We start from the raw sequence: 25,960 nt of genomic DNA, 5'->3' as shown, positions 1-25,960 counted from the left end.
AGACAGCTCAAATTTTTGACTTGTAAAAGCCCATACTAGCCATTAACCTTTAAAAAAAAAAAAAAGATCTTTTGTCATTAATCAGCAGATTTCCTAAGGGAAAACACTAGGGGCATTTGATAATCGAGAGGGTTTTAGAGCTGTCCCCCTTCCAAGGACACAACCAGAGGCACCTGGTAGAACAGACAGCTCAAATTTTTGACTTGTAAAAGCCCATACTAGGCCACAAGATGAGCTACTTAACTTAGGTCAGCTAACATCGGCTTAACTAGAAGCTGGCATGAACCCTTCGCGTCCATTTTAAGTTTTGCTTTTAATCGTGAGAGAAATCATGTTTAGTTCATTAAGCAATTGCAAAATGCTGAAGGAAAAACCTTTTGGTTTGGCTGTGGTTATTAAATAAAATCTTTCACTAGCTCTTCATTCTGTATCTCCGTTTTTTGTTCAGTTCGGCTGTAAGTGGATGAAGCTGAACCTCTGCTGTGCAGTTTCTAGCCTTCTATCCCAGCGTGTTTCTTTACATGCTTAAGAAAACACCTAGCATTTATTTTCACTACATGGCTGTTGGTATTTAATATAAAATGTCTGGGTTTTAACAGGAAAAAGAGAATCTCTGTAATCTGGAAAAGAAATATTCCACGCTTTCCGGAGGAAAGGGATTTCCTGTCAGTCCCAATAGTCTAAAAGAGGTAAAGAGATTCACTGCTTTTTACTTTACCATAAGTAACTTTTAATAACACTTCATACAAAAGCACTCTAGTATTTAGTGAAGTCCTATTCATATAAATTTTTTTTGAGATGTGATGAAATTACTTTGTAAAGCTATTCATGGAAGTCTAAATGCATGGGTGAGCAAAAATAGCTTCTCTTGACATTTTCCCAGATATGATTGGTATCGCCTTAATCTCTTGCCCTGGAAAAATGATCATTTTTATGTGGGGGGAAGGGGTGTATGGAGGGGGAGTTGTAATTTTCTCAAAATAGACAATTAAACCTCATTGAAGTGAAGAAGAATGAGGTCCAGGAATAACTCTGTCCAAGTACAAATACAGTTCAGTCTTATTTTTGCACTGTAGATTTTACAATTGCCTCCCCTCCTTCATTCTAAGGCTCTGCAGTAAAGCATGATAACTGTACATTTTGATCTTTTTAAAAAGCATTGAATTGAAGACTTCAAGGTATTTTGCTTGTAAGATACTTATCGAGCTATTTATTTAACTATTTTGAATAGTTAGTATAAAGGTGTCAAATATTTCTTGCTGCAAAAACTGAGTTAGTTTGGGTAATGCATGATGAGACCCAGAGCTTACCTGCAGCTGTCAAGACTTCATAGCTTTGAGGGTGCCGCTTTAAGCATCAAGGTCCGCGAGCAAGGTCAGTGTAAGGTGAGCCACAACCCATTGCAAAGATTCAGTCAGCACATACGATATTAGCATTAACACCCCATATTTATCTTCTTGACTCGACTTGATGAATCTGCAAATTGCAGATAAACATGAAGTTATAATATATGGCTGCTTCATTAACTTCTGCTTAAGAGGTCTGACTGGACTTGCCAGATCTGCTTGTATCGAAGCCCTGAACAAGCTCTGCCCCATCTAACGATGTAGGTGTCACTGTGGGAAGTTGGGCTCTTGAAGTCTAAAAGAACCACATGTCCTCTCAGCACCTGGGAAACGTGATCTTGCTTATTTGGGCTTGAAGTTCCTGGTGAACCCGGGTGGCCTCCAGCACATGCCAGTGGGGTTAAGCACCCTTCCTCACTGCAAGCCACGTTGCAGATGCTTAGACTTCCAGTGTCCTAGGTGGCACTCTGATCTGGACATCTGACCTCCCACCAGGGCATCTGGCAAGTCTAAGCTTCATTATTGTTCTTTTGAGATGGACCTGTTCATTCTTTCACTAGAAAGTGGGTGCTATCTCTGATTTTTGTCTTTGTATCCACATAATGGTTTGTTTAATCACAGATATTTCAAAACGCAACTACATTAAGTGAGCCTGACACTCTTTTTATTGAAATGGATTATTCAGCAGTGTCATTCTGTTCACTGTATTGAAGTCAGTTAGGACTTACTCTAAGGTAAATGAGAAAGCACGGGTTATGTGTTTTAAGCTCAGTGTCCCCATAGGTGCTCTCCTATAAAAGAAATGCCTTTCCTTGTCAGACATTATGTTTGTCTCGGTTCAGTTTTATTTGTCTCTGACTGTTCAGGCACCTTTAAAAATCAGGCACCAAACGGTACGCAGGCTTAAACAGTCTCCCTGCACCCAGAAGCTAATTTCACCACGCGGTTGCTCATGTATCCGTCGAGTCTGTGGTCTGACGTTTCCTAGCCCCTCCTCACCAAAGCACACGTCTGTGACTCTCCCATCCATCGTGAAGCTTGCTCCCTGCATGCACAGCAACAGAGAGTAACGCGGCCTCACGTCTCTATGTGGGTGCTCTACGTGGAGGCAGGATGCTTATCCTAGTGCTTAAGTAACTGAGGAAAATCAGTGCTTTTTAAAAGTTTAGCATTGACAAAGATGCCTAATCTGACTTGAAACCATTTATTTAATCTAATGAAATAGGGGCCTGAGCTAATTGCACAGTGAAGTCATTCATTGTTTGCTTTTTTTCTAACCCTGTGGTGAATCCCCACTGGGGTTGTGAATCTGAAATTTTTCATGTGATGGTGAAGGTGCTTTTATCATCTGTAAAAATGATGCAATATTGCATTCATAGACTTGCCAAGTTTTGGTTACTGATACGCGGCTATTTACAAGATGGTTAAGCAAGTTTTATGTTTAATCACACTGGACTCTATTTTACTGTAATATGGCCACATGTTTTAGGAGGGAAACTTTAGTATCTTATCCAGTCTCCTCCTCATTTAGTAGTTCATCACATGGTATCTGAGTCAAGATTTGCCTCCTATTTCTGGAGTGCTGCGTTCACAGTATGATCCTTAATTTTCCAGAATTGTGTATCTGCTTGAAATAGCTGATAAAATACATTGAAAATTATGCTAATAGATAACCGGGTTGGTATTTTTTTCAACCTGCCTTCTATGGTCATTGCTAAATTTATGCATTTTTTAAAAGAAAAAATACTATAGCAGTCTGTGGCTTCTTAGTGAATTGCTGAAGTATACATACTGGCATGTCAGTGTGCTGGTACAGTAATAGAAACATAGCCCCTTCAACACCTTCTCAATTTAAAAGCAGCTTACCATCTTGATTTAAAAAATAAGCATATTTGTATCTCATTTTTATAACATTGCTTCAGCAGTGATTTATTCTTCCTTTTGCATAGCTTAGTTTTCTATGGATAAGAAGTTAGGACATTTGACTTCTTACAGTCTGGCATCCTATACACTATGGATTAGAATCCATATTTTATTTTTTAAATAACATTTATTCAGTTAACACCAGAACACATGCAATAATTGTATTCTGCCATTATATCTCAAGTCTGCCTGCCTAAATCTTCTCTGCAGGCAGAAGCACACTCTCATGTCTGTGCCTTTCCTCAGTCCGTCACCTCCTGTATGATTGTTTAAAAAAAAAAAAAAAAAAAAAAAAAAAAAAGAGGCAAATTGTAATGGCTATGGGGCTACCACTAAGAGCATCTTACATGAGTCTCCTGGTAAGTTAGAAGTGACTTCCAGACAATGCAAATGGAAGGTGTTGTGTCAGTGTAATTTATAGAGTAGCAATGGCTTGTCCTTATGTAAGTTCTTCCCAGTTCTGTTAGTCATTTGGTGTACTCAAACAAGCTTAATAGTTAGGCAAGAAACAAATCAGGGTAAGTTATTTTATTTAAACATGGACAAAAAAAAATTAAGAAATAAAAAGATGGGTGAATAAGATTTGTTCTTCCTTTTCCCCGAATCTGCTTTCCCGAGAAAGAGCTACATAATTTCTAAAGGGTGTTTACATTTTAGTGAATTCTATTGGTCACTTAATGTACATTTGCTTTTTGATCACACAAATGTATTTGTTTAAATGAAGAACAATTTTCAGGATCCAAATACTCAACACTTGATAAGCTTGACGATAATTTTATTTAATTTATGATGAAGTATTTAAATGATAACAAATATTTGGCTGTATCACTCTAAACTAACCTTCATCGTACTGGATACATTAATACTCTTGCACGTCTTTTGGCTTTTGCTCCTTTTAACTTCTGAATTCCTCCTTTTAGGGCTATATCAGTGTAAGTGAAATTAGTGAGCTGTATGGCAATTCCACGAATATATCCCCTTCCACCCAGCCCCCCACAGATGCTGAAGCAGTTGCCACTGAGCCTTCCACGGCTGTGCTGACCAGCCAGCCACAAAATAAAGAGGTTTGTTTGAGAGACATTTCCCTTTGTTTGCATTGTTCTTTCATGGCTGCCCTTTTTTTTTCTTTTTTTTTTTTTTTTTATTTTTTGGTAATTCAACATGTAACAAATTGACCCTAAGGCAAACTGCCGTCTGCCAGTTACCAAGTCAGATAACAATTTAATAGTAAAGCTGAAGGACTGCTCCAGTTGTAAACTGTCTTTGATGGTGTAGATGGGACTTCGAAGGCCAAAAAACCTGAATGCTTATGACCCAAGCAGCAATAAGTGACAATCTTTGCCTGTCAAACACTGTAATGTCATGCACCTTTGGGGAAACGGTCTGTCGACACATTTAATGATTACTCGTTCAATGGTGCTTAGGTGTTAATTTTGTATGTTTTGTAGCTTTTTTTTTTTTCCTGTGAGGTGGTAGAAGAAGTATATCTTGAATATTTGGGGGAGATGGGTAGCTTTTACTTATCTTAGCTATTTCACGGAGTCTGTCCAATCTGCGTCTTCTAGCTTACTCTTTCTTTTCCTCATTCTTTGTGTTTTTGCCTTTGTAATGACCATAGCAAATTTTGAATAAATCCCCTTTAAAGGAATGGAATAATCTTATGAATGTAAAGCCACCTATCTTTGTGTTGCAATAAGGCAGCAACAGGTTTAGCATTTGGCATTTCTGTGCTGCTTCTGGTAGCTAAATACTCCTCGAGAGTTGCAATACAACACATCCCTTTGCTGCTAAACGCTCCAACAAACACAATGCTAGAACTGCAGCTTGTATGTGCCATATCTTTTGAGCAATTCCAAAAAGAAAACTCTGTGTGTAATTTCTCTTTTTTCTATAAAGCTAAGATCACCTCTCTGTTCTGGATTTGTGTTTCCTCACTCTCTTTCTCCTCGCTCTATTGCTCAACTTCCATCAGTCCATTGGCCTGAGGTCATGGCTACTCATGTAGATCCTATTCCTTTATCTGACACACCTCCACCTCTGCCAGCTAAGAAACACCGCAGGCAACAACAGGTAACAGACTCAAAGCTGATAACTTGGGATTATTTTGTTTGTTTGTTTTTGTTATGGTGGCCATGAAGTTGATTTACATGTGAAGTTTTTAGAGTGATACGATAGATCATAAGTTGATCGTGCTTGCTGAGTGTTGCACTTAAAGGCACTGCTCATTTAAAAATAAGCACAATGCATTACAGAATGTTACTGAAAAAAAATTCTTCTTATATAAACAATGCAGAGGCAAATACTAACATTTAGGAGCCATTGTACCTGTCAGAAGACTTGCAGCAATAAAGTACAGGTGGCTACATTTGAAATCCTAAATTAATTTTTCGTGTACATTTGAACAATGCCCCTCAAAAGCTGTATCAGTTTTAAGCCACCAATTCATTAGAATAACTTGTAAATAAATGTTTTTCTTTGTAATTTGATTCCACTTGTACCCTAGACTTGAGTTTAAAAAGAAAGAATTAGGTACAGGGACATGTACACAAAATGTGCACATGAATCTAATGTATTTTCTTAATCAGCATGATTTTATTGTGGTATTTGTAGAAATCCTGGAAAGCACTGTGAAGCAGGAGGTACTCTGTATTTTAGGTTTCATTCCATTCTTTCCCGTGAAGTTCCCAGACTGCCACCTTCAGTATATTCCATATAGAGCATAACTGAGCAAGTAGGTCAATTCATTTTGTCAAAACTGTGTAACAAATTACATTTGAAGCATTTCAGAAATCTGGAAGAGCGAAAGAAGCAGCACAGGGAATGCATGTACATGAGTGATACTTTACCTCGCAAGAAAACTACTCCGTCTGTATCACCGCACTTCAATAGCTCTACACTTGGACGAAGCATTGCATCTAAAGTACGTAGTTGCATGCTATTAATAGCCTTCCAACATCTATATGAAAACCTATATTATGTTAGAGGTAAGGTTGGGTAGCCCTGTAAGCATTATGTAACGCCCTAAATTCACATCTGAAATTGACTTTGAAAGAAATTCGGGTTTATTAACATTCATGGGAATATCCATGAAGCCTTCCATATTCCCAGCCTCTATTCTGTCCTCTGGAAATGCCATGCTGTCATAGTAATCTTGCATTTTGATTAGTGTATGTCAAGGGTTGTATTTCCAGGCTAGTTTAGTTTAAATTCGTTGTAGAGACTCAATAGGTTGTTTTCCTTCCTACCTAAGGCCTCTAAATGGTAAAGACAAAGTTGTTTATAAAGTGAAAATACTCTTTATTTGTGACAACAAATAGCAGCTAGGTGGAGATAATTAATCTGAAAACATTTTGGTCTAATAGAGACTGTATGCAACTAAAATATCCATGGCTGATTGATATGATGTGACATTGATACCCATGACAAAGCAAGTTATTTTACCATTAGTTGCTGATACAAAAAAAGTCTTGAAGTGTAGTTTTAAGCATATATTTACAAAATTTCCTGCAGGGACATTTACCATTAGGACAGAGCAACAGCTGTGGCAGCGTACTTCCTCACTGTCTGGCAACCATGACCAAAGAGTCAGAGTCGAGAAGGATGCAGAAAGGTAAGACCTTTTTATTTGAGTCATTGTTGTTAAAGTCAGTGTTCAATTTTTCAGAAAATAACTCTGAAACTGGTCTTGCTATAATCAACAGTGCTGTAAAAAAAAAAGTTTCCTTCTTGGTGAAAAAAAGCAAGCTCTAAATACAATTTGCAGATATCAGATGTTAAGATGATGACATAGGCGCACATGTAGTTTTGAAGTATGCGGTCACCAAATATAATCAAGTAAACAAAAAAAGTATGTTGAAAAATACACATTGGGTTAACTGGGTAATTTCTGAGAGTGATTTTGAGGCAATATATTAAAGATATTACATGTCGCTTTCTTTTTTCTTCCTTTTTTTTTTTTAAATAATTATTTTCATGTTGTGATCTTAAAAATTGTTTTTCACGGGCATATATTTTTGCCTGGACAAAGTAATTCCTCAGACAGAGATTCAGTATGATGAGTTACCTTTGAGAATCTGTAACTGTGTATTGTCACCAGTCTTAAATATTTGGGCTACAAAATAGGAAAGGAGAGAGGTGTTTTATCATGGACAGATAGATGCATTTTTGTAATAGGGACATGACAATTCTGGATAATCTTTAGAACATGAGCTTTTAGGCTATGGCATTCTGTGTCTGTTGTTTGTTGACTTGAGTTGATACACTTAATTTCTGCTTTAACAAGATGCATTATTCATAAGCGTCCCATCTTCAAATGGAGTTGTTTCAGTGCCATCTGTCAGTTTCTTTTTCTTCCGGCATCTGCAGCATTGTTATCAATATACGTGTCAGAGGTCCTTATGTAGAATTGCACAGGCTAAGCCTGAGCTGAGATAGGATCCATCCTGTTGTTATAGGACTTGTCAGAGCTAGCAGCTGTTAAAGGTCAAAGAGCCTGACTGAGTCAGCCATACGCACCAAGATGACTCAATACAGGGATGGAACAAGCTTGCTGAGAAGGGATTATGACTTACTACATTCACTCTATAGAGCTGATCCAGTTGTGATTTGGTTTTTTTGAGCTTTAGTTATGCAGCAGGCCTTCCACAAACCTTCCGTGTTGTGGCTAACTTAACTTGAAGTATTTCGGATGTGATACAAAAGGAGCTTCATGCTCAGCTTGGAAAGCTTCTTTGATGTAATGCGTTTGCAAGGGTAGAATTCTTGCAAGTACATTCTTACTCATACGTTGTGCAGAAAACACTTTGTTTCCGTTTGAAAATCAGTAAGGATGGTTTGGCTAAACTTTGATGACAAGAGATCACGTGTTTAAAATCGGAAATATTTCTGTAAAATGGTTGCAAAAGAGCATTAGTGTGTGCGACCTAAAACAAAATTACAAAGTGTTACCAAACCTAATATAGGCAAAGATAAGAGTTTAAAAAATAAATTGGTAAGTTTTAATGTTCCTTCTTTTGTCAGCCTGCAATTAAGAAAGTCTTAAAAGTATAGGCAGATTTCTTGACTTAAGAGTGAGAAAGAAAAAAACCCCACAAACCAAAACTGAAAAAGAAGAAAAAGGGAGAATGAGAGATCTATTTGTTAAGGCACTTGGCACAGTACTTGTCATATGCCATGAAGAATCATGTGTGCTATACTGCCTGCCATACTAGGTGATGACAATTATTCTTTGAAAGATCCAACAGTTTGAATGCAAATACTAAGTTATGAAGAGAGCCTTACAGGATTAATTTGTACTAGGAAAGAGGACAGTTCTAGATGGCCTATTCTGAAACATCAGCTTTGTCAAAGGGAAATGATGCTGCTGAGAGGTGCTTTACTTGAACTTTCACAGGATTTGCGAAGTAAGAGAGAGAGTCAAAACACAAAGGATATAGGAGTGCAAGGATTGTTTGTGGCTTGACTGTCTCTCTTAGTAATTAGTGAAGGGTTTATTCCCTTTGCATTCAACGTGGAACTCCATGAATTTCTTGCTGTTGGAGGAGCTTGAAGAGTATAACTGCTTTCTCTTGCTCTTAAGTGCCCTGGTTTCTACGTTTCTGTGTCTCAGTAACACACCACAAAAGTTTTGCGTGGCTCTTTCTGCTGGTATGTAGGTATCCCACTGCAGTGCAGAATTCAGCAAGGAAAGAGATGTCCAAGTCAGGTGGCTAGAATCAGATCGTAGAGCATTTCTATCCAGCTATACAAAAGGGCCAGGGCGTGCTGGACACACGTGATCATCCACACTGCGTAACTGTCTGTCAGCATCCCTCCCCCAAACTGCTCTGGGCTGCTCCGACTAGCTTGTTCCACGACAAATGTGGTTTTGAAGGGGAACAGCCCTAGGCTGTGAGATAGCCGCCAGCCCAGGCTGGAGGAACAATCCTTGGGCATCTTTCATTCAGCCTTATAGGCATAGCCTTAATGAATGTCATGGTACGAGCAGGGAGGGGTCTGCGTTCAACTTGGTGTGATTTCTGGTTTCCCTGAGCACATCATACCCACGCTCAGCACACGGAGGAAAAACAAGCTTTTCTTCCAAGTCATGAGTAAAGGACGTGCATTTCTGTGGGACAGTGAGATTTGGGAGATGTTTTGGACATGGTGTAGTATTTAAACATACCACACAGTACAACTGAAATGGAATACTATTGTCAATTAAAATTCTGAAATCTTATGTGGCTTCCACTAAAATCAGCGAGACTTGAGTCTGTGTAACTAAGATTAATTTCAGCAGACACCCTTAAATACATCATTGAAAACTAAGCCAAATCTTATGTCAGTGGACATCCTTCGTGATGTTCTTTTATTCCATCACTCTCTGATAAATGTTTATTAGATAATAAATACACTGTATTTCTGTTGTGGTTTCTTACAAAAACATTCTTGAGGTAGATCAGATTTGCCTTTTTGGACTACGTGAATATTTTGGAGGAGTAAGATTTTCTACCAAATCAGTGGAACTCTGCAAATGTATAGGTACTGCTTATATTGATAAAAATGCGCTCACTTCTTTTCCTGCTCCAAAAATAAGTTGTTCACCTAAAATAGGTGATGGATAGATAAAAAGTGTTCTTGACTTGTCGTATGTATTAAATCACAGCTTGCTTTCCTTGCGTTTCTTTTCCCACTTGACAGGTTTTTCACTCCGTCAGTTTTCTGTGTTCAAGGTGATGTATTGCAAATGACATGGGGGGGCTCGAGTTACTGACACCTTGAGCATACAGCTGCACCAAGCGCTTTGGAGCTGGGTGTGCTCAGCTCAGTGGAGATCCAGGGTCTCACATGATAAATGCCATGTCATCCACTTTGGAGCACTGGCTATCACGCAGTGTCCCACAGACTGCTATACAAGGAGGATGATGCGGTTCTGAAGCAGTATTAGTAGCTTATCACATTCCTTAGGGCTTAAAAGCATTGAGCAAACTTTGAGGCCAGACGTTTGGTGTGTTCGTATAGATCTGAAAAAAAAGTATATTTAATGGTGCCTGGAGGAAGAAGTGGAAGATATAATCTAAGAATCATCCCTAAATTAGTAATGGTATAAAATGAGTTTTCTCTAATTTGCTTTCTCCAGTTTTTCTAATTTCAGTCCAAGAAGGTAAATGTAAAAGTCTGAGATGAAAAAATTCAAAGTAAAAAATTAAGTCAGGAAACGAAGAACAGTCACTTCAGTTTGAACATGGATTTCAATCTCTTTGTCTTTGTGCAGGAACAAATGTCTATGAATGAATTGTAGGTCAGATCCAGTAGGAAATATTTTAGGAAAGATTTTTAAGTACTAAATAGTCTTTATTGTAGGATTACCAAAACTGTGTTTAGTCAGTCATGTGAGTTCAAGAATTATTCTTGAAAGAAACAGTCACTGTCAATAATCATAGCCTGAGTTAAGAGCACCTTATAAAATGTTTAAGAGGACGCATCTTTGATCTAAATCATTAGTGGAAAAACCTATTTCTTAGCAGCCATTCAGGAGGTATTTTTTGAAGGACTGTATTTATAAATTCACCTCCTGTGTACATGCCTTTGTAAGCAAATCATGTGCAAAAAGAAGAATGAAGAAGCTGCTGTTTGGTACAGCCTAGAGACCTCATTCTGCACAGGTTGAAACTTGGCCCCAGGAAGCTCCCGTGGGGTGCTGGGTGCCAGAAGCCTGCGCAGGGACAGGCAGGAGCGAGGAGGGAGGGTTAGACAATTCAGTCCCATTGATTGCAGGAGGGACTCCAGAAGGGAAGAGGGAACTTACATCTGCGAGTTAAGATGTAAGACCAGACACAGTGCTGGGAACAAAACTGTTGGGACAGAGAAGTTAGGTACCAGCAAGATGGTTACTTGTATTCTTTCTAAGCTCTACAGAAAACCAGTATACTGAGGGCAAGGTATATATGTAAAAACAAATTATCAGCTTTTCAAAGCAGTTTGCTTTTTTTCTTTTTTTTTAACTTTCTCTTATTGAACTCAGGAAAAGCCAGAAGAGGTATGAAAACATCCCTTTATCTGGCTGTATCTATCATTGTCATGTTTCGGCAAAAGTACCGATTGCATCAGCACTGTCAAGTTGTTCCCAAAATCTTGGAAAACTTTTAAATAATTGTTAAATAATGATAGCAGTTCAAAAATTCTTTTTTTCCTGCCATCAAATAACCTGTCACAACAAAACTTCTGATTAATGCTAGTATCTGCAGAGCTGCAGCTTTGTGCAGGCCTAATTTTTTGCTTCTTTGCTCATAGCCACACAAATAGAGCAGAAAATTTAGAAATCTTTGCAGATCTGTGGGTGACAATGACAAGGTAGGCAGACATGGGCTTCCTACTTTGGCATGTTTCCATACAAAAAATGTATCTTGACACATTAATGTCAATCTTTAAAAAAAGAAGAAAGAATGGAAATAAAAGAAAATGTTGTACCATGATCTTTTTTATGAAGTACTATTTTTTTAACATACTTGACAGTGCCACTTTTAATAACAGCTTTCACCTATAGTTTTGACCTCACCATAATTTTGTGGTGGTATATCTGTTTTTTGTGATTCTGCAATAACCCTTTTGGATTTTTTTTTAATGATATGGCTTTATGGATATTTGCAATATTTTGCTCAACAGTATGGCTCTTAACAGTGTTTACTGTTTTACTACAGAGAATACAAGCCAATGCAACAAGAAACATTTTAGCTCTTGTATCAGCTTAAACTTGGCTGATACAAGTCTTGGCTTGTGGGAAACTTTTAGTGAAGTGCTGGATTTTACGAGGAGCCTAATATTTTTAAGTGCATGTTCTGTGAATAGGCACCTTAGCAGTTAAAAATTCCTTAAGCAACAGATTGTGCCTGCACGATGTGTAAGTGGGGCTGTAATGGAGGCAGGTTGGTTGTGAGGCTTCTCGGTGTCAGTACGCAGCCGATCCTGAGCTTTGAACTGCTTGTTGCTTACGGCATGAGGAGAAAATGAGAACATCACGTTATGCTTTATTTCTGTGAATGTGTCTCATTTTGCGACCTAACAACTGTGTATTTCTTGCAGTGTTTGGTTACGTTTGCATGATTACATAAATTTAGCTGATAAATATTTTACTTAAAAATGGGTTCTTTATCTTCATGGAAAGTTGACTTTCCTTTATGAGAGCACTTTTAGAACTGCTGTGTTTATGCTTTTTAGATGGGTCTATTTTTCAGCGAAATATAAGATATGAAATTAAGATTTCTGACTAGTCGAGGTTTTGCAAAGGGTTTAATAGAAAAACATGCATTTCAATAAAGTTCTTTCAGTAATTTATTTTTTTTCTCTCTTTCCATAATGAATAATTGATAACCATTTCACAGGAGCAATTAGTCATTCCAAAGGTTCGAGTATGAAAGGTAATTGCTTATCTGCAATAACAGCAGCGTTTGCCATAATAATGGGGAAAAAAACAAACTGCACATGTGAATCAGTAACACCTGTGTTGTGTGATGCTATTATCTATGACTGCTGAGGTGTATTTGTGTCCCTTTTGTCTCTTTTACTAATCGGTGCAATTGAACTTTTATTGAAATTTAGTGTTCTTTCAAATGGCAAATAAAGTCCTGTTAGTTCCTTAGAAACCAGCTTCAAAGCTTCAATTTTCTGTGAGAAACCTTTATATGGTACAGAGGGAAGTGAGGAGGAAAGGGGAAACCTTGGAAATGCTTGTAGGGCATGATTTCCTTAATAATATGCTTTAATTATTCAGCTTCAGTCATGCTTTTCAGATACCTTTTGGAGAATATTATAGCCTTTCCAAGGTAGAACTGCAGTTGTTGGCTCCCTGAACTGGGACTCTCCCCCCTCCGGCATGGCAAAAAATACCAGACAGTAACCTTGTATGTGCAGATAGAGAATGAGAATAAGGCAAGAAAATATTCCCACTTTAAGCATGTTTTCCTAACATCAGTGTCTTAATGGTGTCTAGTAAAAATTTTTATCTGGACTTTGCTGCATTTGTATATTTGTCTGCATTTTTCCTGTGTCTGTTTATCTTAAATAATGTCAGTGGCTGCCTTCCTGTACAAATGGGAGGTTTTCATGTAGTCTAACAGTCCTTACTAATCTCCAACTCTGCCACCAGCTCAGATTTTGGGTCAGGCATGTGCAGAGAGTATTAGAAACTTGACTGAGTATCAGAACTGTGAGAAAGTCTCACTTGCGTTTATTGAAGGAAAAGATGAACAGTGCAGTTGCATTTGTAATCACATAGAGTAAACAAACTTTAGAAGGGCACTGTAAAATAACTTACAGTTAAAACGACAACTGTCATTATACTCTCCATTTCATCAGGCGAGCTCAACAACCTCACTGTGAGTCTGCATAAATACTGCTGCATTATTTACAAAGAGCGATGGAGACATGAGATAAAAATAATTCTGAATAAATATTTTTAAAGGACACGTAGCCAAACAAAGTTCCATGTGTTCAAGAAGGATGGTTTTTCAGAAAGGATGATTTTGTGGAAAAATAACAGCGCAAAGAACTTAAATGTTACGTAAACCTTATTTTTCTTTACAAGCATTGAGCTATAGGGATCTGCTTCAATCATGTAGGGTGAACTGCAGTTTCAAAACTCCAGGAAAGTACCTCTACACTAGTAACTATGATGATGTGACAAGTAGCCTATATAATTTCAGCTGACACTAAAAGCCCAACTTGCAGAAGGCAAAGTTCCCCAAACAGACAAAAAATAATCCACGTTCAGTAAAATCAACCAAACAAGTACTCAAGACCATTGAATATCAGGATTTTTTTTTTTTATTTAATTTAATCAGTGTCAGTTGTTCTAGATCCCTGAATTTACCTGCATTACTTTCCAGATTAGGCCTAATTTTCAATTTAAAATGAAAATTTAACTATCATTTCACCTGTTTATTACAAGATAGAAAATAAAAATATGGAGAGGCTAAGTGATAATGTTGAAGGCCACAGAGAAATCAGTGTCACTCCTGAACTGAAATGATGAAGTCATTGATGCTCTTTGCAGAGTGGGTAATACCTGAGCTTCCTTCTCTGGTCACTAGAGACTTCCTGTGACAGGAAAAAAAAATTTCATTTTAAAATGAAAATTTCATTCATTCAAATTAAATTTTCATAATACACGTGCATGAATATATATTGAAGAGTCAGCCATGCTAATCTGCATATATTTGTGTCCATCATAGATAAAACAGGTATTTAAAGGTTTTATTTCATTTATTATTAACTTGTGAAATTAACCGTAATATTGTAGTACCTTGGTCACAGTGCAGTTAAGACTGAGGTGATGTTTCAAAATGCTTGTGCTGCTAACTCATTATGTTTGGGTCACAAAATTTCTGTGTAAAATAAATGTTTCCTCTGTACTCTGTAGGGTATAACCACCAGCGTATCTGTGAAAACCAAAGGCAGAAGTCTCCTGAATTCTACAGCAGAACAGCATCCGAATCGAATGTGTATTTGAATAGTTTCCATTACCCAGATCGTAGTTACAAGGACCATGCCTTTGATACACTAAGCTTAGACAGTTCTGACAGTATGGAGACAAGCATATCGGCATGCTCACCAGATAACATTTCCAGGTAAATCATCTTTCTTTCTGATGTTGTAATGGTCATAGCGTTATAATGAAAAAAGAGAATATGTACATGTTGATGCTATGGTAATGTGAATGCTGCTAACTGGTTAAGAAAATACAAGATCAATAGACAGGCATAATATTTAGTATTTGTGTAGCCCTTCATCATCAGGTTTAACTATCATTTCACCTGTTTATTAAAAGATAGAAAATAAAAATATGGAGAGGCTAAGTGATAATGTTGAAGGCCACAGAGAAATCAGTGTCAGTCCTGAACTGAAATGATGAAGTCATTGATGCTCTTTGCAGAGTGGGTAATACCTGAGCTTCCTTCCCTGGTCACTAGAGACTTCCTGTGACAGGAAATTTCTCAAAGATATCTGTTGGCAATGAAGTACACTTGTTCTGCAAGCCCAGCATGTTAACTTACTAGAGCCTTATACTGAAGCACTTAGGGTGCCTCTGGCCATCTATTTTTGCCCTTTCCCCTCCCTTTTCTGGGTCAGTAAAAACGAAGAGATGACACTGAAAGGCTTAGAGCCCCCAGCTGCTTTTCTCATCCTCAGACACCGCTTCTCAGATAAAAGGAACATCCATGATCTGTGTTAAAAGAAAAGTCCAGCTGAGTCTCAAAATTGTGTGCAGTTTTCTTCTGACGGTCTGGTTTTAATGATAGCGCTTTCATTTCTGCGCACAGTCCTGCCCCAGCAGTTTCACAAGTATAAGTGGAGGCTGATAATTAAGAACAATGTTGTCACGGGATTAAGAATCCCTTGTGAACACAAGGACAGCTTTTTTGGCTAGCATGTGTTTTATTCAGCATCTGTTTCCTGTAACAGGGTATCAGCCCACTGATTTCCTTTTGTAGTCTTTATCACTGCAGTATTAAGGGTTTCAGAAAATACCAGTGGCAGTGATTCTGCTGGCTTGTTTTATTTGTTTGTTTTGTTGTTTTGTTTGTTTGTTTTTAAAGGAAAAACATTAGGACTCAGGTTTTGAGGATTTTTGTTTTGAATAAATACACAGTTGGCACGTTTCTGATAGCTGGAGACAGGCTGGGAATTAACACTTATTTCTGCAGTAATCTAGCATGGTAGTGGTATGAAATCTGTCTCTTTTTGACTTGCTGCTCTGACCGTTTTGGAGGAAGATGGCATGTGTCTGAGCTACCTCAAGGCCACCTCCTGGAATCTCCAGCCCAAGACTGGGGAGCCCTGACGGCTGTTGAATTTCACTGATGCTGTTTGCCCATCTGTCTCCCTCTAGCTCTTCTGCAGCTTCCAGCCAATGCCAGAAAAAAAAAGCAAAAAACCAAACCAATCCAAAAACCAGGAAAAAAACCAAAAACAAAACCAAAAAACCAAACCAATCCAAAAACTAGAAAAGGACCTATTACAACAGACATTTCAGTTTCTCACAAGGCAAAGATTGGTGAGGGAAGAAAAGAGCATGGGCTGATTTTTTTTATAAGTCTTGGAAGACAAGCAGTTAATTTTCCTTGACGAAACTTCCCTTAAGCAAGATGAATTCAGATTGGTTTAGATGGTGTTTGAGAATCTTTTCTAGCCATACCAGACTTCAGAGAAAAACAATTTATGATGCTTTGTTCTGATATATTTAAAATCTATGTTATATTTAACCTTGTATAAGGTAAGAGAGACTTTTTTTTGCTGGAATGCATAAAATCTGTGCTCGAAGTACAGAAGAAACAGAACCGCTGTAGTCATTCATTAATTCGCCAATCAGTAGTTGTTCCAAGATTAGTTTGCAACTTATTTTTCATGGCCGAGGTTTCAGAGATTGTGATCTTCTGCTAGGCATTAATTTCTGTGAGCAGGATAAGCAACTCAAGGATGAAAGAATTTATCTAAGCTGAAGCGTTAACCAGTTTAATATGGGAAAACCTACTGCAATTAACTATCTTCCAGGTTGCTGAAATGACTTTTAATTTATGGCCCTGTTGCTTTTACTGAAGTTATTTTACCCAGATTCTCTTGGCCCATCAATTAAACATACTTTGGCCAACCTAGGCTTAGGCATCTAAGTCAGTGGCCTCATTTTTTTCAGAGACTATAAGCTTTTAGAGTTCAGATATATTTCAGATGGCTTATACCTTTTCTGCAAGCTTAGGTTAAATGAGGTATGTTATTTTTATATTGTATTGTATCCTCTCATGAAACATATCCCCAGTATCAGAGAGAGAAATGTCATCTTCTGACTGTGACACTTCTGACAAAAATCCTGGTCTTACAGACATAACCGTCAGAGGCGTGCTCAGAAAACAAAGGATGTTGTTCTTTCTTTTTTTCTTTTCCTTGCCCAGGACACGTATTTGGACTACTTCCATTCTACCTGTGTCCCTTCGCAGTTGGTCTGTATGCTATTAAGTAGCTATTAAATAAACCTGCCATCTGACACCCACTTCCACTTGAGTGGTCAGATAGTATTTTTAGTACAATCCCAGGTCAAGTTTCTCTCTGCCCTAAACATTCGAATCCGTTCTATTTCCTCATGTTGTGCGTTAGTCTAATGGCATTATTAATGATAATATAGTAATATTTAACATCAGCTGTTTTTCTTGAACAGCGTGAGATGAAAAATAAAATAGAGAGCATGCCATGCAAATGCCACAGTTGAAATGGCTGTTAATTGAGATGAAACAAAGAAATTGTATTGGAGAAAAGAAACAAAAGAAAAAAGGACAGGCAAAGGTGATAGCTGTGTTGTGCTGGGCCAGGATCTAGCACTCTTTGTGACTACCCTTGTTTCTTTGGCTTGCCCGTTACTTTAACTTCCAGACACTGCTCTGTCACTGAATGGCCTTTATGCATACCTCTTAATCCTCCTTATTTTTATCGAGCATTTCCTGATGATGAGCTCAGTGAGACACAAAACAGAGACAGTCTACAGCCAGAAAGACTTAAATGGTATATTTAGATGGCTACTAATGCCAGCTCTGAGGATCGGTAGTGTGTTCTGCTAGGAGATGGTAACCACCTCCATCCATATTCTGTTATCTGAAAGAAGACAACAGATCACAGCGGACTGACAAGATGCATTTTTAGGCAATTGAGTCTGCTTTTTTCACAACTCTGCATGGGCAATGTATACATTGAGAGCGTACTGTATACTTTATACATAATTTTTTGTTAGTGCCTACTGCACTGAATTGGATCAGAACAATATCAACTCCATTCTTAAACTGTCTAATGTTGGACTGTAAAATACGTCTTTAAATACCAACTATTCTTTTAAATAACTCTGATTTTTTTTATGCAGTGCTAGCACTTCAAATGTTGCAAGAATAGAAGAGATGGAGAGACTTCTGAAACAAGCGCATGCTGAAAAGACTAGGCTGCTTGAGACCAGGGTAAGCATAATTTTATGAGTAAAACTAAGAGTGGGCACCTTAGTTAGGTAACATCCTCCTAAATGCAACAGTGGATCCTCAATAGTTCACACCTAATAGACACTTAAAAAAATAACCTCTCCCTCCTTAGTTTGGTCTGGTTTCACCCTCATACTACATCTTTGAAGCCATATGCAATAGCTGCTATCTCAGTGGGTGAGTTGATGGCAAAATCCCATCAGAAGCTAGCTCAGCATTGCTCCTACACCTGCTAGGAGAGCTGCTTAAGAAGACCCTTAATTTCTAGAGTGGTAATATTTGCAATTCTGATTCCAATTCTCGGTCTACTTTGCTCAATCTATATTTCTGCCTACTTAAGAGGCAAAAAGGGATTTAGTCCTAACCAGAAATTACATTATCAGCTATAGTTTCACATATAATTGAAGTTCTGCATGTGCTGTGGTATTTAGGAACGGGAGATGGAAGCTAAAAAACGAGCTCTGGAAGAAGAGAAGCGCCGCAGAGAGCAACTGGAGAAAAGATTGGAAGAAGAAACTAGCCAGAGGCAAAAATTAATTGAAAAGGAAGTCAAAATAAGGGAGAAACAAAGAGCACAGGTGAGATGCATTGACATGAAATGTTTTTTAAGTGCAAGACCTCCCCTTGATATATAGAAGGGACTAAGTGTATTTCTGCCAATATAGATGGATTTAGTATTTCTGAGGTGTAACTGTGCCACTAAAAGAATGTTTGGGCTCTTAGATAGAGCCTTAGATAGATGTCTAGGTATTCATTTAAAGTTAAATAATAACATAGATATCTATTTAGCATCTTATATCTAAAGTATAAATATTAATCCTATAAGGTTTGTTACTGAGTATGGGCAGAGCAGAATTTTTTAGCCTGAACAACAGGAATTTGTGAGTGTGTTAAGTTTATAAACGATTGGTGTTGTTTTTTCTTTCTTGTAATACATAAAATATCTTGGAATGTGAATTGTCACTTCCAAATATTTGACTGAAAAAAAACAGATAAAGAAGCTTTTCCAGCTCCACATCTACTCTAGAGAGGAAATCGTATTTTTCCTAATATTACTGGGACTATACAACATGAGAAACATTATTTAACTAAAACAATGTTGCCTCCTACATCTTCTTGCTTCTTGTTAGGGTTTAGAGGTACCTTGAGCTTTCTTTAGGCTCAGAGGTCTCACCTATTTGTTTATTCCACCACAAATAACAAGATCAACATGTTATAGCAAATAGACTAGGCAGTCATTTTATCGTTAGTATAGTAGAGCAAGACAATGTCTCCATCTTAATATAAGTATCTGAGTGCAGAAGATTCCATATCATATATGAGTATCTTTCTGCTTTTATCTGTGCTACCTTTGCTAAATCTTTATTTCATGAGTTACTATTATATTTTTTATGAACATTCCTACATAACTTGCCTTTCTGATTGATAACAGTAAATCAGAACAATAGGACAATCCCAGAGGAACTTCAAGCTGTTTCGGGTTAAATATATCCATTCCTTTGTTTTTATATAAAATGTAATTACCAAATGTTAAATTTTATACATACTTTACTTGAATGCCTTCTTTTTTTCTAATAAACTTTAGTGACAACTCAAGTATGGTGTAAACAATGATGTCATGCTTATATCTTTATCCCAAATTGAAGCGTGCATGTGTTGTAATAGAATGCGCTATCAGTTACTGTTAATTGGCAGACTTGGCAGAGAGGCTGAAGAACTGAATTTCCAGGAAGACAAAACATATCTGTCAAAAATGACTACGACTTTTTTGTTAACATTTTTCTTTCCTTTGTACAGTGAGACGCAATTTTTAATTTTTTTTCAGCACTTTCTGACACTTAAAAACATGAACTAGGGGAAGGAACTCCACCTTTGCACTTGCCAAAGCTGGTGCCAGCTTGTATCATACAGGACTGCGTAATTTTTAGAAGGGTGCTAAGAGTTCTTGCAGGCAACACAACTCCCATTGCGCTGAGGGTCTTGAGAATGCAATGAGGGAAAGTCCCTTCGGTTTGTGACTCACAGTGGGTTTAACAGGCTAACTTTAGGCATGGAGCAGGGGCAGATTAGATTCTCCAGGTCACTGACTTCTCTGGAGTCGGGGCGGGGGAGAGAGAGAGAGGAGGAGATGCTCCTTTCAAAGCACCTAAATTCAGCTTCTGTTCTGAATCGCCCTGTGATGTAGCCTCTGTCTGCGCTGACTGCAGCAGGAGCCTTGGGAGACTTGTCTTCTGTGTTTAAAATGAGGCGTTTTTTGGGGGAGTGCATAGACCCTTCAGGGCACAGAAAACGAGCATATTCCCTCAGCTGGCAGAGGTCCCAAATCACTACCTCCTCCTGCTTGTTCTCCCAACTTGTATTATCTGGGCTTGATGCAGAGTCTTGAACTGCAATCAAGAACGAGGCACCGTTTCCCGTGCTGCCTTGCTGCCTCTTGCAGAGGGATGCAATTCAGCCCTCTATACCGTATTGCCAACTGTGAACTAGATACCACATCTAATTCGTTCAGAAGAAAATAATTCTATTTTGTTCACAGCAATTTCTATGAAAATGACTAGCAATTACAGTTCACTCTCATTATTAATTTTTCCTGTAATAGCATGTTCTTATTATTTATATTATACTTTGTATGACAATACCTGTAGCAGTAAAATATTAATGAGTGAGATGTGTAGTGAGTATCTAGCCCAGAGAAGTAAAGGTTTTGCTTAACATCATGCAAATGAAGTTCTTATACTTCGTCTAAAGCAGCAGCACACCTTTACATTTAATTAATGCTTAATTCTAAAACAACCTTTGTATGCTGTGGCCCCTGTTTTACCATCTTATCAACAGATGATTTCAAGAAACTCCTATGCTCTAATCTCACCTTTTAAAGTTATCCAACACTTTGTAAAGTTACAAGTTCTAATGATTTTTCTTTTAAAGAAGCTTAGGGCTGCACAAAAGCTCTTTATTTTTCTTACGTTCATTCTTAGAATCTAGGGGCAGTTTGCAGTTACGTCCTTGCAGCAGAAAGAGTGAAAGGGCAGTTAAGACTTCTGTTAAAAATAATATGATTTTCTTTTCTTTACTCTAGGCCCGTCCCTTGACTCGCTATTTGCCCATTAGAAAGGAAGATTTTGACCTACGAAGTCACATCGAAACAGCCGGTCACAACATAGAGACCTGTTACCATGTCTCCCTCACAGAGAAGACCTGCCGAGGCTTTCTGATTAAAATGGGAGGAAAAATTAAAACATGGAAAAAACGATGGTTTGTTTTTGACAGAAACAAGAGAACTTTTACTTATTACGCAGGTAGGTTGCAGGATCACTACTAGGGTACACCTGTCCCTCTATTTTCCTATCAACCTCAGCTGTTGTAGGGAGTTCTGAGTTAAAACTCACATTTCCATTTTGTCGAGTGTTTTGCACATACACTCAGAGCTCGTGCAATCCCTTCCCTATAGCATTCAATCCTAATGCCAGGTAAGACAGAAATGAGCATAACAGATGAAGGGAGAGGTGTTGGGTAGGCAAGAGGAAAAAATGGAAGATCATCAGGTTCCTAGTACACAAATAATGGCTCCACATAATTTATTTTTAAATATTATATACTTTCCCCAATGACAGAGTGATTTCTTGTACCCTTCATACAAGAATATAATTTATTATACTTGCCATGAAAATTAAATTGAATGCTTCTGCAGTCCCATTGCTTGATGTGCTGAAAAGTCTTTCAGGAAATTAAGTATATAGGAGTAGACTTTTTGAATTTGCCATATTTTAAGAGTCTAAGGAAATTCAAATGAACAATATGCAATACTCTAAAGAGGTTTCTGTACACTAAGTTGTGTTATACGATATCTGGAGTCAGTATAAGCATTATATCAATTTGTTATCTTGGGGTAAGCCCAGAAATTTGGAATTTAAGAACACATATCTCTCTCCAGTTGCTGCGCAAATCTACACATGGTTTGAATTTGAAGTTTCAGAGGAAGCCAGAAAAATGACTTTGTATTCTGAATATTTACTGTTAGGAGAGGCCAGACAGGGGGCATATGTAGGATGGTCATTGCTAAGAAGCAGAAGAAAACATCAAGTACAAAAACCACCCAAAGAGTTCCATTTCCTTTTATGATATTACTGCTTTCCAGCAACTCATAAGGAACTTAAAATTGATGGTAGGGTTATGCATTGCTCAGTCCATCTTTTTTAAAACACACATTTGAATTCATTATGTTCATTCATTACATACCCGCTGAATATTTCTTATTAGTTTGCAGTAATACTATGAAGAATGTAACAAACACTTTCTTATTTTGTTCTTAACATCTGCTTTATTGGTTAGCAAGGCTTGTAACATACAGTAGTGTTCCCATCTGGTACTGATTTTTTTTCTTTTTTTTTTTTTTTGTAGTTATGTTAATAGTTAACAGTTTCGGTTTTGAGTGCAGTACAGTTGCCATAATGCAATTTGAATTACCAAAGAAAATTTTTCATAATGTCTCAAGGACTCCTGCCAACAAACATAGTTTCATGAGAATTCTGTACCAGCTGCGCAAAAATGCAGCTGCTTGTACGAGTGAGGATCCATCTAGATCTTTAAATCTATAGCAGACTTCCAAAATAAATATTGATGCTGTAAATTCAGAGTAACTCTAAGTGAATATACTGGTATATTGTTTTATTTCTGCAAGTGTACTGAACAAAGAACTTGCCCTAAAGTCTGACAATTTAGTGCAGCGACTGAAGCATCTGCACTTTCTGACCTGAAGCATACAGGGAACTCTACATAAAGACTGTTGCGATGGGAGCTTGAAGGTACCTGAAATGGTCTTGTAACCAAGACCCTAGGTGAAAGGAGTGGATCACTGTTTGCTTGTACTGCATAGACAGTATACTTTGTATAGTATTGCATTTAGCTTAGTATAATGTGTGCTATAATGTCGTAATCTTAGTACCTCAGTACTTCTACTGGTCCCCCGCGGCCTGGCAGGGAGATTCCCAACACTGTATCATTTGGTCTCTGGGATTTCTTTTTGCCATCATACGAAGCTTTGGAAACGCCTGCAGCTACCAATAGAATGTAAGCTGAGTTTCATGAGTGTTCAAAATGACAGCAGAATCTCTCATGGGACTGACAAATATTTTCTGCATGACTGTTCAGTGATAAGGTGATACTAACCTGGGGTCAGAAGGCATTATATTCCCCTAATATATAAGTACTGGGAGTGGAAGGAAGTTTGCCCTTCACTGTCGCACGCAGTTGTGATGCTTCTTAACACCCTCTGGGATTATTTAACAATTTCTCTCCCACTGCAGGAAAACAGAGGGTACTGTAAATGCTTATCCATGCTGTTCCTTTTTCTTGTGAAACATTACAGTTGTGACTGTTAAGATGTTAAGTTCACAGTCTGTATCCTCCTTGCCCTAGTGATTCACTAGCTAATTCTGGGACAGAAGGCAATATCAGAAGATGTCTAAAATAGTTTAGAATTGACCCTCTGCAAGTGTCTGCTTCTTTATTCATTGCCTTTAAAGGGAGATTAAGTCAGCTGTGTCTCCATTGTACATATCAAAACTTAAGTGAGAAGGCTCCCATCCGGTATTTCAGCTTCGCTGCAGTGGGATATTGGTACCAGAAACACAGTACCACGGGGTAACAGCCTACTCCTTGTCCTCCCTGGAGCAACTATCCATTCAGGCATTCTTACCTCGGGCGCTCTCAAGCAAATGAGGAGGTCCCTTTCGCAACAGGGGCAAACTCTGTCTAATTAATTTGGCTTTTACCTTGGGTGTCGGAGCAGGAGAGTGCAAACAGACAATTATGATGCTGCAGCTGGTGCCCAGGAACTTTTAACTTCCTGTGAAACTTTCCATGTTTCCAGAGCTCATAGGATTTTGCCTAGAATCTGCTAACCTCACATTTGAATAAAAAATATTAGCTTGAGACTGAGGGAGATTATTATAAACAGGAAGAAGCATTTTTTTAGTAAGTACAAGCACAAATGATGTTCTAATGTAAAGCTTTTGTTAGCAAATTATATTTCAAATTTGCTTATCGTAACAGTTTTCCTCTGAAAGCAAACTGTAGGTCTTAGCCTGTGAGCTATGTGAAGTCTGGCTGGCTTTCATGGAATTGGAAGATGGGAGGTATCTCAGAGACATCTGTCCTTCCATCACCCTGTTGGCTAATACCGGCCATAATGTTTAGATGCTTCAGTGAAGGGAGTGACTTGCAAAGAGATGAGGAAATTGCAAAAGCTTATTTCCTTGGAAACCAGGTGGAAAAAAAAAAGTATTAAAAGTAGGAAATGCATCTCAACAAAACCAACCAATTAGTAAGAAAGGTTGAAGATTTCTGTGGGTTTTCATAAGCAGAAGTGTTAATCCAGTTACTTATCAGCTGAACATATATGGAAATGCAAACGAAGCTTTTGCTTCTTGAAGTACTGTTCATTTCAGTTCTCAGCAGTCATTCTCTCTTTTCCATTTTAGACAAGCACGAAACTAAATTAAAAGGTGTAATATATTTTCAAGCTATTGAAGAAGTCTATTATGATCATCTAAAGAATGCATATAAGGTAAACTTCATTATTGTTGTTTTAACTAAGTATCATATGGCAGTACCCAAAGTATGGTAGCTGCTGTGAAGTCAAAGGGCGAGCTGACATTATTAAAAAAAAAAACAATCAATCAAAAAAACCCCAGAGTGGAGGAAGAGGAAGATGAAGCCAGATCAGTGATTAGCACTGGGGTTTTTTTATACTGATGAAAGCAGATATAAGAGAGCGTCTACCTGCCAAGTGATGGTCCCACGTGGGATTTGCTGTGAGAAATTCCGTAGTCCAGTGGCGAGACCACTGAAATCAGTGGCTTCGGCAAATCAAGGGATGGCTGTATGTGTCTATCACAGGGAGGGAGTTAACTGGTGCCCGCAGCTTATGGCACCCCCTGCCTCTCATCTGTAATTTAAATGAGCTGTGAACAAGCTGAATATATCCTTGGCAGGTGGATTTGTGAAAGGTGGTATTGAGCACTGGACAGAGTGGGGGAGTTAGATGTTTGGGCATGAAACAACAATTTGGAGCCTGGTACTGCTGTGTTAATAGTCTAGAGGAAATATGTCATAAAAAGTGTTTATGCTGGACGCAAACACTTTAAACACATCCCTGCTTCCGGTGCTGCAATGTAGAATGCAGCGCTACAGCATTTTGCATTTTATCCTTCTCCTTAACCCTATCGTAAATCTCCCTGTAAGTAATTTTACTGCTGGTGCCAATAAATGGCTTTTGATTTCATTCTTTTGATATCCTTCTTTCTCTTTTATTTTAGAGTCCCAACCCGTTGCTCACTTTCAGTGTTAAGACACATGACCGGATATACTATATGGTTGCTCCTTCACCAGAAGCCATGAGGATATGGATGGATGTTATTGTTACAGGCGCAGAAGGCTACACCCACTTCATGTTATAATAAAAGGGGGCAATAGGGCATACTGCAATAACGTAACATATGAAGTTAGCCATGTGTAGTGAAATCTGAAAAGCCAGTGAATACTCTGAAATGTCCTCCTTATGATGTGCACCCGAAACCTCGGAATGAGACGGTTTTACAAATGCATTGAAAAGGGGGGCTTGTTACTTGTTTTAGTTGATCTTTATAGAAATGAAAGAGCTAAAGCTGTTGAGAGAATCGTAGTGCTCCAAAATGGATAATT

General features: G+C 38.1%; 1 protein-coding gene across 1 annotated transcript in view; it reads left to right on the top strand.

Annotated features, from left to right (window-relative positions):
• PHLDB2 (pleckstrin homology-like domain, family B, member 2) overlaps positions 1-25,716 on the top strand; it is a 48,820-nt gene extending 23,104 nt beyond the window's left edge. Inside the window, exons 10-19 of the mRNA XM_009586834.1 lie at positions 600-689; positions 4,190-4,333; positions 6,049-6,189; positions 6,780-6,879; positions 14,665-14,872; positions 18,148-18,238; positions 18,688-18,834; positions 21,336-21,555; positions 24,739-24,824; positions 25,576-25,716. Coding sequence (XP_009585129.1) covers positions 600-689; positions 4,190-4,333; positions 6,049-6,189; positions 6,780-6,879; positions 14,665-14,872; positions 18,148-18,238; positions 18,688-18,834; positions 21,336-21,555; positions 24,739-24,824; positions 25,576-25,716 — 1,368 coding nt within the window. The remainder of the gene's footprint in view (positions 1-599; positions 690-4,189; positions 4,334-6,048; positions 6,190-6,779; positions 6,880-14,664; positions 14,873-18,147; positions 18,239-18,687; positions 18,835-21,335; positions 21,556-24,738; positions 24,825-25,575) is intronic.
• Positions 25,717-25,960: the final 244 nt, after the last annotated feature.

Source organism: Fulmarus glacialis, unplaced genomic scaffold (genome assembly GCF_000690835.1).
Source record: "Fulmarus glacialis isolate BGI_N327 unplaced genomic scaffold, ASM69083v1 scaffold221, whole genome shotgun sequence".
Taxonomy (NCBI): Eukaryota; Metazoa; Chordata; class Aves; order Procellariiformes; family Procellariidae; genus Fulmarus; species Fulmarus glacialis.
This window is presented reverse-complemented; position numbering and strand designations above follow the sequence as displayed.